This window comes from Solenopsis invicta, chromosome 9 (assembly GCF_016802725.1).
Source record: "Solenopsis invicta isolate M01_SB chromosome 9, UNIL_Sinv_3.0, whole genome shotgun sequence".
In the NCBI taxonomy this organism is placed as follows: domain Eukaryota; kingdom Metazoa; phylum Arthropoda; class Insecta; order Hymenoptera; family Formicidae; genus Solenopsis; species Solenopsis invicta.
The window spans coordinates 4,673,315-4,689,288 of NC_052672.1; the positions used below are offsets into that span (position 1 = coordinate 4,673,315).

Here is a 15,974-nt window from a genome sequence, read left to right on the forward strand (position 1 = left end):
TATTCTGACCAAACAGGAGACTTTTGTCAAAAAGAAGTGACAAAGATATGGAAGGATGCAAAAAAGTGTGAAACGGAGTTTGATAAGTGTATCTCGGCTTTGATCACAAATTATGAGAAGCATATAACAAAATAAAAAACACGTAATATATTACCGTTTTTTCAAAAGGTAAGTATTGCAGCTTTTTTTCCAAAAATAATCTGCAATAGTTACAGTGACATTTTTTCTGTAATTGTAGTAAAAGATATGAAGCTGAGAAAAATGTGGACTGGAATAAATTACTTTATGTGGGATTTAAGAAGTTTTTATTAGTTAAAAATGTGATGTTTTTTGGTGTTAACACTTTAAAAATTTCTTTAGCCTTCATGATATTAGTTACCTAAATGTATCTATGCCGATTTTATACAAAATAAAAATGAGTTGTCAAGGTTTGATCTGATTTCTGATCTCAGATCTATTGAAATTTTAGGGTGATTTAAATTATCTCTTAATCCCAATTAGAACTAGAGTTATGAAAATTCATTTTTTGACGCTAAACTTTTTATTAATTAGATAAAAAAGTTAATGAATAATATAAAAGTACTTTTTAAATTTTCTATATGCTTATTTGAACAATCTAGAGCTCGCAGATTTAAATAAATATTTTAAAACTTTATATAAGTAATTTAAAAACCAATAATTTAAAAAATTATCGAAATTCATTCATTATAAACAGAATTAGTTAATTCTAAAATATTATACAAAATTGTATTTTTTAAATCAAGAGACGCGGTCGCGTGTTGCGCCTATGTCTTTCTCTCTGTCTCTTCTCTGAATGAACGAGCGAGAGCATCAATCGCCGCCTCTTTTACGCGAATCAGCGAGTTCAAGCATACCGAGATTATCAGATCTCCGTAATGGCTAAACCGATCAAGTTCTGAGTAGTTTCGATAGCTTGGGGTCGAATTGTATAATAAAAGTGATTTTATTTTTTCTCTTCATGCCCTACAAGCGGAGATATCGTAATGCAAATTCTAAGTTTTCGATATTTTGATGTAAGAGACAAAATTGTCATTGTCGACCTCAGGAATTCTCCCTTTGACATTTTCAATTATTTTAGACTCCGCCTGCTGCAGTATCTAGTGTAGCTCCTTTGTCTAGCGGTGCATCGCCTGCTTAGACAGCATCCTGTGCTTATCTCGCAGCAAGAAAAACTATAGACAATACAGATAATAAAGACGATGTAGATGACCCTGAAATCGATGCAGCTTCTTCATTAGTATCAAGGAAATATTGTCACCCGGGCAAGAAGCTGCGGCAAAGAATATCATGGTCTTGGAAAAGCGGTTAAATTCTCTGCTTTTAGCTCGCAACTCATTTTACTCTAGCGACATCGAGGATAAAATTAAAAAAATTAAAAAGGCGCTAGAAGAAGCAAGACAAGATTTGAAAAAAAAGAAGAGTAATGCTGCCTATAAAAAGAAACACCGTGATAATAAAAAGGCGAAAATGGGCGAAATATGCACGGAATTTCTTCTGGTGAAAGAGAAATTGCACCAACAAGACAGGGTTGGCAGACCCCGAATAGAAGAGAATCAGCCACTTCTCCTGAAAACTATCATCAACATTGCGATGTTTGGCAGTGCTGCGGATGACCGAAGGCGCTCCAATATAATTTGTAGCATCAAAACTTTTGATGAACTTTATGAGGAGTTGCTTAAACTAGGTTTCTCATTCAGCAGGTATATAATATAAACTCTATTCTTAAATGACTTTCTTGAATTTTATCTAGATTGAAATTAATATTTACAAAAATCTTAATCCTTTTATATTAGATCCTTATCTAATATAGCAGCTTATCTACGACTCTTGCCTAAAAACTCTTGCATTCTAGAGGGACAGCGTCATGTAAAAACGATGCCCGTAAGACTTACTCGCGCACAAACAGACTTGCACCGCAAGCACGTGGATGGCCCTTTTGCCATGGCCTCCATAAGATATCTCGAATGCCTTGCTTCTCTTCTTGGTCCATCGCAAGTGTGTTTTATTTCACAGGACTATAAGGCCCGAGTGCCGATAGGATTAACAGCAGCAAACAAACAAGCTCCATTATTAATGCATGTTGAGTACCGTGTATCATTACCCGACCATAATTGGGTGGTAGCAGCGAGACACAAACTTATACCTTCTGTTTGCTGGAATATGCATTAGCCCTAAACAAATGGGCTGTCCTAAAGCTGTGGGCTATTCGGGTCCGACTTTTATAGCCAGAAGTGGCAAGCATTTCTCGTTCACAACGCACGGAATGTGCACGCACTTCTAGATCTGGAGGCGTTTCATGCATTAGTAAGAACAAAGGAGAGCAGTGTGAAGCCAGTTTTGATTTTAACTATAGATGGCGGACCGGATGAAAACCCGCGCTACAGCAAGGTGATTGCCCATGCTATCAGCCATTTAAAAAAATATAATTTAGATGCTATATTTGTCGCCACAAACGCACCAGGTAAAATACAATATTTTGTGAATAAAGTTACTCTTAATTTTTATGACATTGTGAGTTTACATATTTTATTACTGGTAAAAAATTTTTATAGGCAGAAGCGCCTTTAACCAAGCAGAACGTCGCATGGCTCCCTTGACCTATGAACTTGCTGGTCTTATTTTGCCTCATGACAAATTTGGGACACATCTCAACGTACAGGGGAAGACTTTCGATAAAGAATTGGAGCGCAAAAACTTTGAATATGGTCGAGCTCTAGCAGAGGTATGGAGCAACCTAACAATCAATGGACATCCAGTGCACGCACAGTATGTTCCTCCAGGGAAAAAGCTTGATACCCCTGAAGAATGTGATGCTAAATGGTACAGCCGTCATGTCCGAGAAAGCTAGTATTTGCTTTAGATTGTGAAGTGTAACTCGCATGATTGTTGTTCCATTACTCGGAGTGGGTCAAAAAGAGTGCTGTCGGAAGGATTTCTTTCCCCTCCTATTCGAGTGACGCAAACAACGCATGATTTAGTCATCACCAAGAATGAAACAAATGGGAGTTTCATAGATTTGATGACTCATATCTCTCTCAAACTGAATCCCGATTCAAGAGATTTTTTGCAGGTAGAAAATTGATTAAACTGATATACACATATTTCAAAACATAGTACAAATACATACAGTATGTTTGCACTTGTAATATATTTTTGACGGATTATATTACAGGTTTTGTATGATTTTTTTTGCAAATTCGTAAAATCGCAATTGGATGGGCGTATTTGCAAAACGTGTGGCTTATAGCATGCTTAAAAAAAATCTTTATTACGTCATTCAAAGCATGTGCACTCCCAGAAAGAGGATGCACATGCTTCAAATGATGTAATAAAGATTAGAATAGCTGTTCGACGCAGTGGAAAAGTCCTCTGCGTCGTCAAAGATCCTGTATCGAGGTGCGAAGATACAGAGTGGATGGAAGAAACAGAAGTAGAGGCAGATAGTAACAGCGACTCGCACTTCATTGATCAGGAGGATATTTTGATAAACAATATGAGTAATTGGTTGAGAGGATCATTTAAAAATGACGATTGAATGTTGATAATTACAATTAAGTGAAACAAAAGATTTTATTAATTTTGCCGATAACATATTGTATTCTTATTATTCTCACAATATTTTAGGGGTATGTATTTTGCATATTGATACTATATCCTCTCTACTTTCAGTTATTTAAAAAATCATATAGTTGCGTTGAAAACAAAAAAATACGCCAAGACAAATTTTTATTAGTAATATCAGCAAATTAGATATTTTCAGAATTTACATCGAGCATATAGGAAAATCTTACGTAATTTGGGGGGAGGAGAGTCTTAAAAAATTTGACATTTGCTTACATTGGGGAGGGGGGGATTCAAAAAAGGAGGGGTTAAAAATTTGCTTACATAATATATGGACGGCCTCATACCGACAGTTTGTTGTATTACCTCGAGTGCAAAGATGTGTATGAGATGATGAAAAGTGATATAGCGAGATATGATACAAACGATTATCTGGCGGACAACGCATACGGAATACCTCTTGCAAATAAAAAGGTTTCCGGGTTAACAAACAATGAAAATAGTGGTTTAATTATGACTGAATTTGTTGGACTTAGGGCGAAGATGTACGCGGTGAGAGTAGAAGGTAAACAAGATACGAAAAAGGCGAAAAGCGTAAAGAATAATGTTGTAGCACGAACTATTACTTTTGAAGATTACATACGTTGTTTGAATGATGCAATAGAATTAACTCGACGTCAAACGTGCATACGCTTGAAGTTACATGAGGTTTATTCTATTAATGAGAAGAAGGTCGCGCTTAGTTCTCTAGACGATAAAAGATATGTATTGCCGCATTCAACAAAAACATTATCCTGGGAACATTAGCGGATACAATTATAATATATTGTATTATATCTCATATATTGTTTCAGATATTTTTTTTTACACGTTTAATATGTATTATGAATAAGATATTTTGTATTTTTTTATTTGTTTAAAAAAATAATTTTATATAAATTTTGTAAAATAAGGACAAAGGGAGAATAAAGGAAAAAAGTGTTTTATAATGATATATATTTATTCATGTATACATTTATATCGTTCACAATATATATGTTTTATACATACCAAAAAATAAATCAAATAACATCATTTTTATTTATCCATGAATTATGCGATTCATCGAATCCCAGCCACTTGATGTAAACTTTGTTTCCTTTCTTTTTTTAAATTTTTTCAACGAGATAGACATTCAGATATCTCGCGCAATTTAGCTCATATTCGTAGAAAACACCTGAGATTTGTTTACCGCGATAATCTTTCAGTAAATAAGTAACGGGATTAGTACGTTGCACTTTCACAATCTTAAACACCTCGGCGGTCTAATTGGGGGTGTACCCCTTTTCAAATGCAGCTTTGAACTTGCTCACGCATACCGAATCGTTTACTTTGAATTTTGCCGGCCCTGCAATTTTGGTGCGACTGTACACAATGGATACGAGTTTTTTGGTAATCGTTGGAGTTACATTGACTGGTCGTATGCCTAGTACGATGCCTGCGGTTGTTGTAATCCGATACCAGACGCGGCAGAGCATTGACTCACTTGTGCGACCCATTAAATGTAAATTTACGTCACATATCGTTCTTAAGTGTGCGATTCCATCTCTCTATTATAGATGCTTTTAAAACCGAATATGTAGAATAATCATTAATGTCATGTTTTTTCAAGAGTTTCTGCACATCGGCGTTGTACAACAGCGTTGACAAACTCATGTTTCAGCACGTAAACGAGTTATATTACAACTGACTCGTATTGCGGGCACACAATTTAATTTATATTACTATCGCAAAGTTCCTCTAATTTGTTTTAAAAAAGTTATTTTGTCAAACTTTTTTTTTTGTATTTGTTGTCTTTTTGTTACAAATTTCTGTCATGCCTCAATAACTTTTCTTTATCTTCCGGTACTTGGCGATTAGATACTTGGTGGTAACTATTCTTGACTTGATTTACGACCGTTCTATAACGATCCAACACTCGTTCTTGAGTCTTTTTATAGCGATCTTGAGCCGATCGGTAATAATCTGACAATTCTTGAACCGTTCGATTTTTATTGAAGAACCGTTCAAAATTATTTATTAGACGTTTGTAACCGTTTTTTTATGTTCATTGCCACTCATTTTTGTTTTATCTTGGCTTTTTTTAATAATGATACGCTGAAGCTTGTCGTTTCATCGTAATGCTCGCACGTCCTGCTTGAACAAAGTCAGCCTCTCGTCTAACTCGTTTTTGCGAATACGCGATTAATTTATAATAATACCGGCTTCGCGAAGTTTTTCTACGATAGACAGCATCTCGTTGCCATGAGTGTCGTTACCGGCTTTATGCGAAGCTTTAAGCAATCGAAGTCAATCCACCAATTTATTGGGATCGTCCCAATAAACGTAATCTATCTTATTATTGTTTAGTATTATAGCGCTAGGTAATCCCTTTCCGGATTTATTCTTTTTCTTTAGTATAAATTCAATCGACATCAATAGTGTGATCACGTTTCTGTACTTGTATCCTCTGTTGCCCCATAATCGCTCCTGTGCGGTGTAATTGCGTTTATGTGCGCTTAGTAGTTAACAATATGCTTTTGTACTTTTGCAAATTGTTCTTCGTATAGATTAGATTATCGGGGATTCTCTTAAAAATCAACTTGTAAAGACCGGGTGTGCCAGCATATCGCACACCATCGACAATTATGTTTTCATTGCGGTCCATGTTACATTTTTATTACCAAGCATCATTCTATCCTTGTCGAGAAAAACGCCATATATAGTGTCTATAATTTTCTCTTTTCCGTCACCGCTGAGAAAATCTCCAATGTACTTTTGATCCAACGGATCCAAATGCTGCGACGTTTTTTGACCTTCCAACGTTTGCATCTGATGTTGGACAGATGTTCCGAACGAATCGTTTATGGTTTCGAAAACGTTCTCGAGAGCATCATTTGTTGATTTTACAGTTCCAACCGTTGTACGCGGTGTAGACGTTATCACTGATGAATCCAACGTAACGTTTGATTGTCTCGAACGTTTCTTTTTGCTTGATGTTACTTTCAAAATTTTGCAACATTGTCGTCATCGTCGTCGTCGCTATGTCTTTGTTTTTTCATAAACTTTTTTAACACTTCTGCCTTGATATTTTTAGCTTCTCTCTTAATCGGCTGAGATTCCTCGACGATCTGTTTCAGAAGTTTGACGATGGGCTTGAAACGTCTCTCTATCGCAATATCCTCTTTGATCATACCGGTTTGCGGTCCGGACACTCGGCTGAAGAAACGATTAGCCAGAGACGACAATCCATTGGACACGGCATGTCGCGAACACGATATTGCGTATTCTGAAAGTAACAAACTCTTCAACAGACACACAAGGTGCTCGCCGATAAAGCGCTGGGACGCGTCATCGCAAAAGATTCGACTGTTGGTGAGAGCCGCCGCAGCAGCCGTTTGGGCAGCGATGAAAGCCAAAACCAAAATCGACGTAAGTATGAAAGCAGAGACAAAAAAAAGAAAACGACGAAGAAAAAATGAATACTTTTGTCGGCGAAACGAGGCGGCGTGTTACCGATTCTGCTAATGTTAGGCGTACTCGGATCTTTGATCGGCGGGTGTAGCAAAAGCGGTATATCTCGGCAAAACCGCGCGACGTCAGCTCAAAGAGCTGCAACGTCACAATCACGCAATGGAACAAGATCGCGGGCTTTATCTTGCTTCGTATAAAAGCGGACAAGGATTGTATCTTAGACCATATAAATGCGGACAAGGAGTATCAGCAAAGAAAAAAAACGTCGAAAAAACGATAAAAATGCCCGAGGGAGTGATCACCAATGTGCAATTGAACTATCTGGCGAAACGTATGCGCATAACATATTTTAGGGGCGTGTACATGCGTAATGCTTTACCGACCAGTGACGTATAAAGAAACAAAAGCGTTATTGTCAATCTAGACGATACCAAGGGCCCTGGAATGCACTGGGTCGCATACGTAAAGAGGAGCAACCGCGTAATTTATTTCGATAGTTTTGGTAATCTTCGACCGCCTTTAAATCTGGTGCGATATTTTAGAAGCAATGTTACGATCGAGTACAATTGAACGTCCTATCAGACGTACGATTAAAATTTCTGCGGACAAATGTGCTTGCAATTTTTACAAACTGTCGACCTTTAAAAGACCGACGAGGTAACGCAAAGTCTCAGTATTTGTAGAGCGTTTTTTTCCATCATGTCGTTTACGGTAACGTTGAGAAGAAAGAGTAGCGTTTTCGCTTCAAATTACGTTCCGGCAATAGATTTGACCGATGCCAAATACGAACTGGGTGACACTCTTTTGGACACAGCACGATTGGACACCAACCAATCATCTTGACTTATCTAACCAAACCAACGGAAAAACTCTAGGCATCGGCCGCTGTGAGTGGTGGTGTCCAATCGTGCGGTGTCCAATCGTGCGCACCCCATACGAACTCAATCTAATGCTTTTTGAAACTTATAACACGATACCGGACGTAAACGCCTCAAAGAATAAATTCTATTTTGGCAAAGATGATGTGGAGATTACGATACCCAAGACTCGCACAAGCTGCCGGCCATAAACAAATTTTTGAAACGCGCAATTTTGCAGAAACGTCCACGCAACGCACCCGATGCCGGTGACATGCTAGTTGTTCGCGGCAATATCGGCGTGTTCTATGATGACAGCAAGGAAGGAGAGTTCTCGATAATGATTTGCGCAAATTATAACACAAAGAAATGCAAGATTAGATGCGCTTACAAAATAAACTTTAACAAACCAAACAGCATTCGATCGCTGCTGGGATTTTTTAAGCGCAGCCGCGTAGATGGTATGAATCGGACGAGTCGATCAACATAATTAACGTAAATATAGTTTGTATCAAATGCAGTGTAACTACGAATGTACACAACAACAGTGCGCGTGTGCATACAATTCATGAATTTTTGCCGAACGTGCTTTTAGGATATAAGCTCAATAAAAGGCCAAATCAGATCATTTACTTTCCAGTAATCGTACGGAGCGTTACAACTCTCCCCATACAAGTTGTCGATCAAAACCGACAATTGTTGAACTTTCGAGGAAAAGAGATTACAGTTAGGTTGCACGTTCAAAAGCGAGCGTGACACATGAGATGCTTGTGTTGAGTGGAGCCGAGCGTGCAAAGAGAGATAATGCATTCTTTTACAAGGACGGTGACATTATTGATTGATAATCCTACTCGGATAATTAAGAAGAAGAAGAAGCTCAGCGCAGCAAACGTTAAATTTTTACAATTACTGCGATTCACGGTACAAAAATCTTTAAAAAAAAGTGACTGATGTTCTAAACGTTGGAGCCAAGCCAATCTTTGACAACCGAATTGTCAAGATTGAAACCCACGCTTATTCGCCGTATGCAAACACAACGTATGGGCACAGGGACGAGATAAGAATACCCATTTTTTTTTCTTTTTTTATTTGGGAAACACCTTTATGGGTTTTCGCGCCTGTGGGGTCAGGACGCGGGGTATGTGAGACTCTCCGACCTAGACGTGGCCGGCATACTCATTAAAACCCAACTTTTTCCGACGTCTGGGCTCGAGACGGATCACGGGATTGAACTAGCATGCACCGCGATCCGTCCTAGCCCAAACGGGTCTCCGCTCGAGAGCAGGGACCCCCCTCCGGATTTAGTGGCCGAGACTCGACCGTCGAGCCCCAGCCGCCCGAACCAGGATGCCACGGGTGCGACGGGCCCCCGTAGGAGAGGGCCCTAAGTTCGCTCTCCCGCATACCAAGCCCCAGACGGGTCAACCGGGCAACTACCCCGCCGCTGATTCCGCCTCAGGCGTACCTCCTCAACAGTGAAGAGGGTAGGGCCCTCTGTCTGATCTAGTCGGCGCTGTGAGGGCCCCCCCCCTCCTCACTGTTCCTTCCCTTTCATGAGGAAGAGGGGAGAAAGTAAATTCAGCCGCGCCGGCAAGGCTTTCCCAGTGACGTAATTATCGCCACCGGGCCGCCGGTCTCTCTTATTGTGGGCAGGGAGAAGGCGACGTGCTCGCCCTCTTCCTGCCTAGTTTCTCCCGCAGGGGGGGGGGTGAAGAGGGAGGAGGACTTACTGATGTTGTTGCAGGCATACCCTCGTCCGTCTTCCCCCCCTTTGCCGTCTTTCAGCGGGCGCATTTGTGTCCTCATGCGCCCGCTCAGCCGCCTTTTTCAGCCGCAATTACATTGCTGCAGAAAGAGGCGAGTGCGTCCCACTTTTCTGGGCTCTCTAAAATTCGCTCGACCACTGTGGGAAGGGAAAGGTCGCCCCTCACTACTGCCACGAGGGCACGGCGCTCGTCAGCCCACGCTGGGCAAAACTCCAGCGTGTGTTGCGCCGTGTCCTTTGGCTTTGGACAGTGATGGCACCTTGTAGTGGCTTCCCGTCCAGTCCTTTCGTGTAGGTGCTCCCCGAAGCAAGCATGCCCGGTGAGCACTTGCGTCATGTGGAACGAGAAGCCCCCACGGCCCTTCTCCACCTACCGGTCAAGTATGGGCCCAATGGCCTCGACAACCCTAAGTCCGGCCCTGGCATGAGGAAGCTTCTCCTGTTAGTGCCGGAACTCACCTCGTTTTGTGCGAGTTCTTCTCTCGAGAAGCGACTTACGTGCCGCCGGCCCGAGCCTGCGGGCATGCTCGGGGGAGGATTGAAAGGAGTTTCAATCATATAACTTTTCTAAGGAGCACGCCACATACGCCTATGGGACCGAGCCCGCAAGCACACAAGCCGCCTCCCGCGGCACGGTGCGATACGCTCTTATCACCCTGATGGACATCCTACGTTGGGCTCCATGGAGCAAATATACATTTCTTGTGGAGGCCACCAGGGGTCCGCACCACACTGGCGCTCCATACAACGCGATGGAGCGCACCACCCGGGCGGCGCGCTCCCTCGCCAGGGCCGCCAAGGTTGGGCATTATGCGAGTCAAGCTTTGCATCGCTAGGCCCTTTTTTTTTTTTTTTTTTTTTGATAACGGAGAGGAAATGCGTTACCGCATACCCCAGGCCCCGGGGGAGGACTGGTGGTTATGTGGGGCTCTTCCCCGCCGACGACGTGTCGGCGGGGACATACCCACTAAAACCTCTCCGGGTGTCCTGCCCTGGTCCATGACTGGGGGGCTCCGGGAACGCGTGCAGCATACTTCCGGAGCCACCCGGACCCGATCGGCCATGGGCCGATTCGTCACGCCGGGTGCGCTCTGGGCACACCCGGCAGGGCTCTTGGGCCTGGCAGCCCTAGGTCGGGGGAAGGGGGGACACCAGCCCCCCCGCCTCTTCCCCTGTTGGTTTGGGGGTAGAGCCCGGGGTATCCGGCCCCCGCCGTAACCCCGGGCCTCTTCGCGCCGCCCTGTGCGGCGGCGCGGCCCTCCTAACTACCCTAGGGGGGGAGGGGGAGAATCCTCCCACTCCCCCCTCCCCGGCGAGGCAGGGGGGGTACGGCTCCGCGTTACATTATGCGAGTAAAGCTTTGCACCGCTAGGCCTAACCTGGCGGCCATCCATGCCCAATGTGGCTCAAAGAACCAGTGCGAGTCAAAGATCAGTTCCAGATACTTTATCTAGGATTTAACCTTTTTTTTGTTTGTTGACGGAGAGGAAATGCGTTACCACATACCCCAGCCCCCGGGGGAGGCCTGGTGGTTATGTGGGGCTCTTCCCCGCCGGTGACGTGCCGGCGAGGACCTACTCACTAAAACCTCTCCGGGTGTCCTGCCCTGGTCCATGATTGGAGGGCTCCGGGAACGCGTGCAGCATACTTCCGGAGCCCCCCGGACCCGATCGGCCTGGGCCTACTCGGCGCGCCAGGTGCGTCCTAACCATGAGCGCACCTGGCTGGGCTTTAGGACCTAGTCTGCCCTAGGTCGGGGGATGAGGACACCGTCCCCCCCCCCGTATCTACCCCTGTTGGTGTTTGGGGGTATTACCCGAGGATCTGGCCCCCGCCGGAGAGCCCCGGGTTTTATCCTTCTTCTCAAGGGGGGAGAGTGAGGGAGATTACTCTTCACTCTCCCCCCTTCGCGGTGAGGCCAGAGAGGGGGGAGAAGATGGCCAGCTGGTGTGCTGGGCGACCTCCCCCCCTCATGTCAACTGGCCCCGCCGGCTTCGTGGTGGGCGGTGAAAAGGCCAGCTGAGTGGTCTCCTCCGCCCAGCATCTCCGGGGACACAGCCCCTGCAGGCGCCCTCCTCCCCGTCCTGCTTCGGGTCCCGTATGCTGAGCCCTCGGCAGGAACGGTGGGGGGTTCCGCCTGTTCTGCGTGGGAGCCGTCGCTCCCTTTTTCTTCCGATATGGTTAGAAGGGAGGGGGCAACGGTGGCCCATTGGTTGGTGCGCCATCGACGCGTTGGTGGCTGATCTTTGCCACCGTCTCAGTGGCAGTGGCGACGACGATCTCCTGGCCGGTCGGCCGTGGGGGGGAGGGGCTCCTCTTCTCCTTCCTCTGCGTCCCCTCCCCCCTTCTACCGTTATGTGAGGAGGGAACGGTGTTCTTCTCCCCTCTTTCTCTCTCCCGTTCCGCCTCCTCCTTCTGCAGCATAACTTGCTCGCAGAAGGAGGAGACGGCTTTCCAGGCGCTCTCCCTGCGGATCATCTGACGAATAATGGCCCGCAGGGAAAGGTTCTCCCCTATCTCTTCTCGTAGGACTCCGCGCAGCTCGTCCCACGCTAGACAGAATTCCAGCGTGTGTTGCGCGGAGTCCCTTTCTTCCTCGCAATGGTGGCATTGTGCCCTTGGCTCCCTGTTTATCCTACACAGGTACTCACCGAAACAGCCGTGTCCGGTGAGCACCTGCGCCATCCTGTAGGACAGACCGCCCCATGGGCGGTCTACCCACTTGTCCAGGTGTGGTAGAACGGCCTCCAAGGTCTAAATACCGGTCGCCGGCGGGTCGTTGACGAGATACTCTCGCCAAGCATCTATGGCCTGCCGGCGCGCTCTCACCCTTAGCAGCAAGGCAACCCTAGAGGTTACCCCCTCCCCCCTCCAGGCGGATGGCCTTGGCCCTGGCATAAGACCATGCCAGGGCGTCGGCTGCCAACTCCGCCGGGGGAGTCCCGCCAAGACTAGGGTCGCCTCGCTGAGAGCGGTGCAAAACGTGCGTGCGATCCTCCTGGCCAGCCGCCTTTGTATCGCACGCGATACGTATACGGCGGCTGGCCAGTGCCTCACTGAACCAGACCGGGGCTCCGTATAGAGCCCCGGCCATGGCATTCGCGTACGCACGTCTCGCACCGTCTCTCGGACCTCGGAGGTTGGGCATCAACCTCGCGAGGGCTTCCGCCCTCGTATCCAATCGCGGGGCCAATTTGTCGAAATGTTAGACAAAGGCCCAGCAACCGTCCAGGAGCAACTTCTGATATTTCAAGGTGACTCACCTGGACTCGAGTATCGTCCACCAGGATGGAGGCCTGAGGAGGGACCCCGGCGGAGCCGTCATGGAAAAAGACGGCTTCCGTTTTCTCGGGGGTCATCCTCAGACCCAGGCGTTTGATAGCGCCAACGGTATATGCTACCGCCCAATTGCCCATTTTGGCAGTTCTTCCCCAGGAGACTTCCCCCCCTGGCCATCACTAATGTGTCGTCCGCGTATCCGATCATGTGGCAGCCAGGGGGAAGGACCGTACGGAGCATTGCGTTGTATGCGGCGTTCCATAGCAGGGGGCCAAGCACTGACCCCTGCGGAACGCCACACGACATGTCCCTCCACTGCTAAAGTCTGTTTTTTGTCTCGGAACTCCAGCTTCCTGTCCCGGAAGTAGTCCCTTATAATGGAGACAAGATAGGGAGGCACGAGGTGATATTCCTCGAGCGCCTCCACTACCCTGCCCCAGGGGATACTGTTGAAGGCGTTGACAATATCTAGAGATATCGCCAACTCCACCTTCCCGTCCCCCATGATGGCCGCCGAGAGGGATCGCACCATTAGTACTGCGTCTATGGTGGATCTCGCCTCTCGAAAGCCGTATTGGCCGGGGGACAAGTTGGGACCTTCCCGGGACAGGTGCCGGATGATGCGGTTTGCTTTGATGCGCTCAAAGAGCTTGCCCGCATCATCCAGCATGCACAGTAGCTTGTACGCGGAGGGACTCTCCGCAGGCTTGCCCTCTTTTTTAAGGAGGACAAGCCTGGCCCTTTTCCATCTCCTGAGGGATGTTTCTTCTCGGAGGCACTTTGTGAACAAGTCACGAAGTGCCCAACAGTGAGGGTTGCCCGGGCCCAGACTTTGGCGTATATACCGTCTGGCCCGGGTGCCCTTGTTTGACCCTTAATGCGGGCAAAAACCGCGGCCATTTCATGGTTGGAAACCCCCAGCTCCTCCCGCCAGTCCGGGGGAGGGCCGGTTTTTTCCGGAATATCCCTCCCCCTGATGGGGAACAGGGTGTCAACCACCCTGTTTAGGAACTGGGGTTCCACCGTCTCTGTCACTGGAGGCGCCCATGCGCGGAGCCTCTTCCGTACTATTTTGTACGGCCTCCCCCACGGGTCGCGGTCCAGTTTGGAAACTAAGTCCTCCCAAGCCGCGACCTTTGACCGCGCGATGGCGGTCCTCAGAGCTTTTTTATAGTCTCTGAGGACCGCCATGGATTCTTCCGTTACGGCCTTTACGCCCCGTCGCCTGGCGCGTGTGTATGCCCGCCTGGCGGCCACGGTGGCTCGTTTAAGTTTGGCCAGCTCCGTGGACCACCAGTAGGCGGCACAACGCGCCATCGGCCGGCTGCGGGGCATGGAGGCGTCACAAGCTCTCGACATTGCATCGCACAGGCGCTCCGCCTCCTCCTCGGCTCCAAGGTCAGCCTCACCCTCCGCCCATGTGGAGGCTAGGAGGCTGACCTCGAGGGCTTTGAGGTCGAGCTTTTTCAGGACCCATCGTTTCTCCCTGTGTAATCGGCGGCGTTGCTCGCGCACCTCTGCGGGGGGGGGAGACCAGCTCCATGGATATTAGTTTGCGGTCAGACGTTTCTCCCATGGAGCCGGTCTCTACCTTCCATCCTCGTACCCTTTTCAGGGCACTGGGGAAAGCCCATGTAATGTCTGCGATGGACTCCCCCCGTCCCCCCACAAAGGTGCTGACCCGGCTCCTGTTTAGTAGGACCAGGCCGAGACCCGCCGCAAAGTCCTGGGCTAGGCGGCCCCTGGTGTCGGTGCGAGGGGAGCCCCATGCCTCAGCGTGGGCATTAAAATCTCCCCCCACAACGACTGGCCTAGAAGAGCGATTCAGAATGTCGCTCTCCATGCCATCCAGTGCCGCCTCGTACTCCCCCTTGTTTAGGCTAGGGGGAGGCAGCAGCCCAAGACATCGATGGGTCCATACTCGACCATAACGAAGCCCTCGCCTGCCGATATCGTGATCATCGGCGGAGTACGGCGCCCGGTACGTGTTGGCTGACCATCGCCACCAGCCCCGAGGTGTCGCTGATCCAATTTGGGTCACCCTCGGGGATCCTGTAAGGATCGGCGACGATGGCCAGCCCGCCACCTCCCTCCGCCAGGCACTGCGCAAGCATATCTTGCGCAGCCCTGGCGTGATTGAGGTTGGTCTGGAGGAGCCTAGGGGGCATTTTCTGGCCCCTGAGGCTCTTCCACCTCCATCTCTGTAGCTTTATTTGCCTCTCCAGAATCCCTCGCCTTTCTTTGTAGGAGATGGGGAGGGTCTACCACCTCCAGAACAGGGTCTGGGGTTATTGTGACCTCGACCACGTCCTCTTCCCCTTGTGTCTCCCCCACTATCTTGGAAGTGATGCTAGTGACATCCCTTTCCCCCGTTACCTCCTCGTTTCCAGGGGCTGTCTTGCCGGGGAATTTGTTCACCCCGGCTGTTCTGGCGGACCCCTGGTTGGGGGTTTTTTGTTTCTGCTGTTGCGGCTGAGGCTGCCTTTTGGCAGCAGTTTTGCCGCTGCGGGGTGCCTTATTCGTATTTTGATTGATAAGACACCCTTTGCCTCCTGGCCTGTGGTCGGCGGACTGCCCCTTGTCCTTGCAAATGGGGCAGCCCGCTTTCTCCTTGCAGGCGTTTGCCTGGTGGCCAATGCCTCCACATCTATAACAGCAGCCAGATCTATCAATCTGGCTGCTGCACCTGCTTTGGACGTGGTCGGTGGTCGGGCACTTGAAGCACTGCAAGCTCCGGGGGGGGGGCAGTGCGGCCCTGCAACTGGACCACCCGACTAGTATGTGCGGGGTGGCCAGGACCTTCTTCCCGGCTGCCAGCAAGTGCCAAACCCGCTGAGAGCCATGCGGATCCCCCCGGTTTTTATGTCCAGGGGGGAGCATCCTCCCAGCGCGACCACGACCTCGGCTACCTCTTGTGAGGTGACCGAGTCATCTAACCCAGTTATACGTATCTCGACCGTTTTTGTAGGTCGAGATACTTTCACATCGTCCCGCTGGGC

The 15,974-nt window shown here is 47.7% G+C and overlaps 2 protein-coding genes across 2 annotated transcripts; both read right to left on the reverse strand.

Annotated features, from left to right (window-relative positions):
* Positions 1-9,745: 9,745 nt before the first annotated feature.
* LOC120358697 lies at positions 9,746-13,055 on the reverse strand. The gene is made up of 2 exons (XM_039453735.1): positions 12,960-13,055; positions 9,746-10,066 (listed from the first exon to the last, which is right to left on the reverse strand). Exons 1-2 carry the CDS (start codon positions 13,053-13,055, stop codon positions 9,746-9,748), a joined length of 417 nt encoding a protein of 138 aa, XP_039309669.1.
* A 38-nt stretch (positions 13,056-13,093) lies between these two features.
* LOC105200637 lies at positions 13,094-14,744 on the reverse strand. The gene is made up of 3 exons (XM_039453736.1): positions 14,567-14,744; positions 13,807-14,492; positions 13,094-13,753 (listed from the first exon to the last, which is right to left on the reverse strand). The coding sequence occupies exons 1-3, from the start codon at positions 14,742-14,744 to the stop codon at positions 13,094-13,096; spliced, it is 1,524 nt and encodes a 507-aa protein (XP_039309670.1).
* Between the last annotated feature and the right edge of the window lie 1,230 nt (positions 14,745-15,974).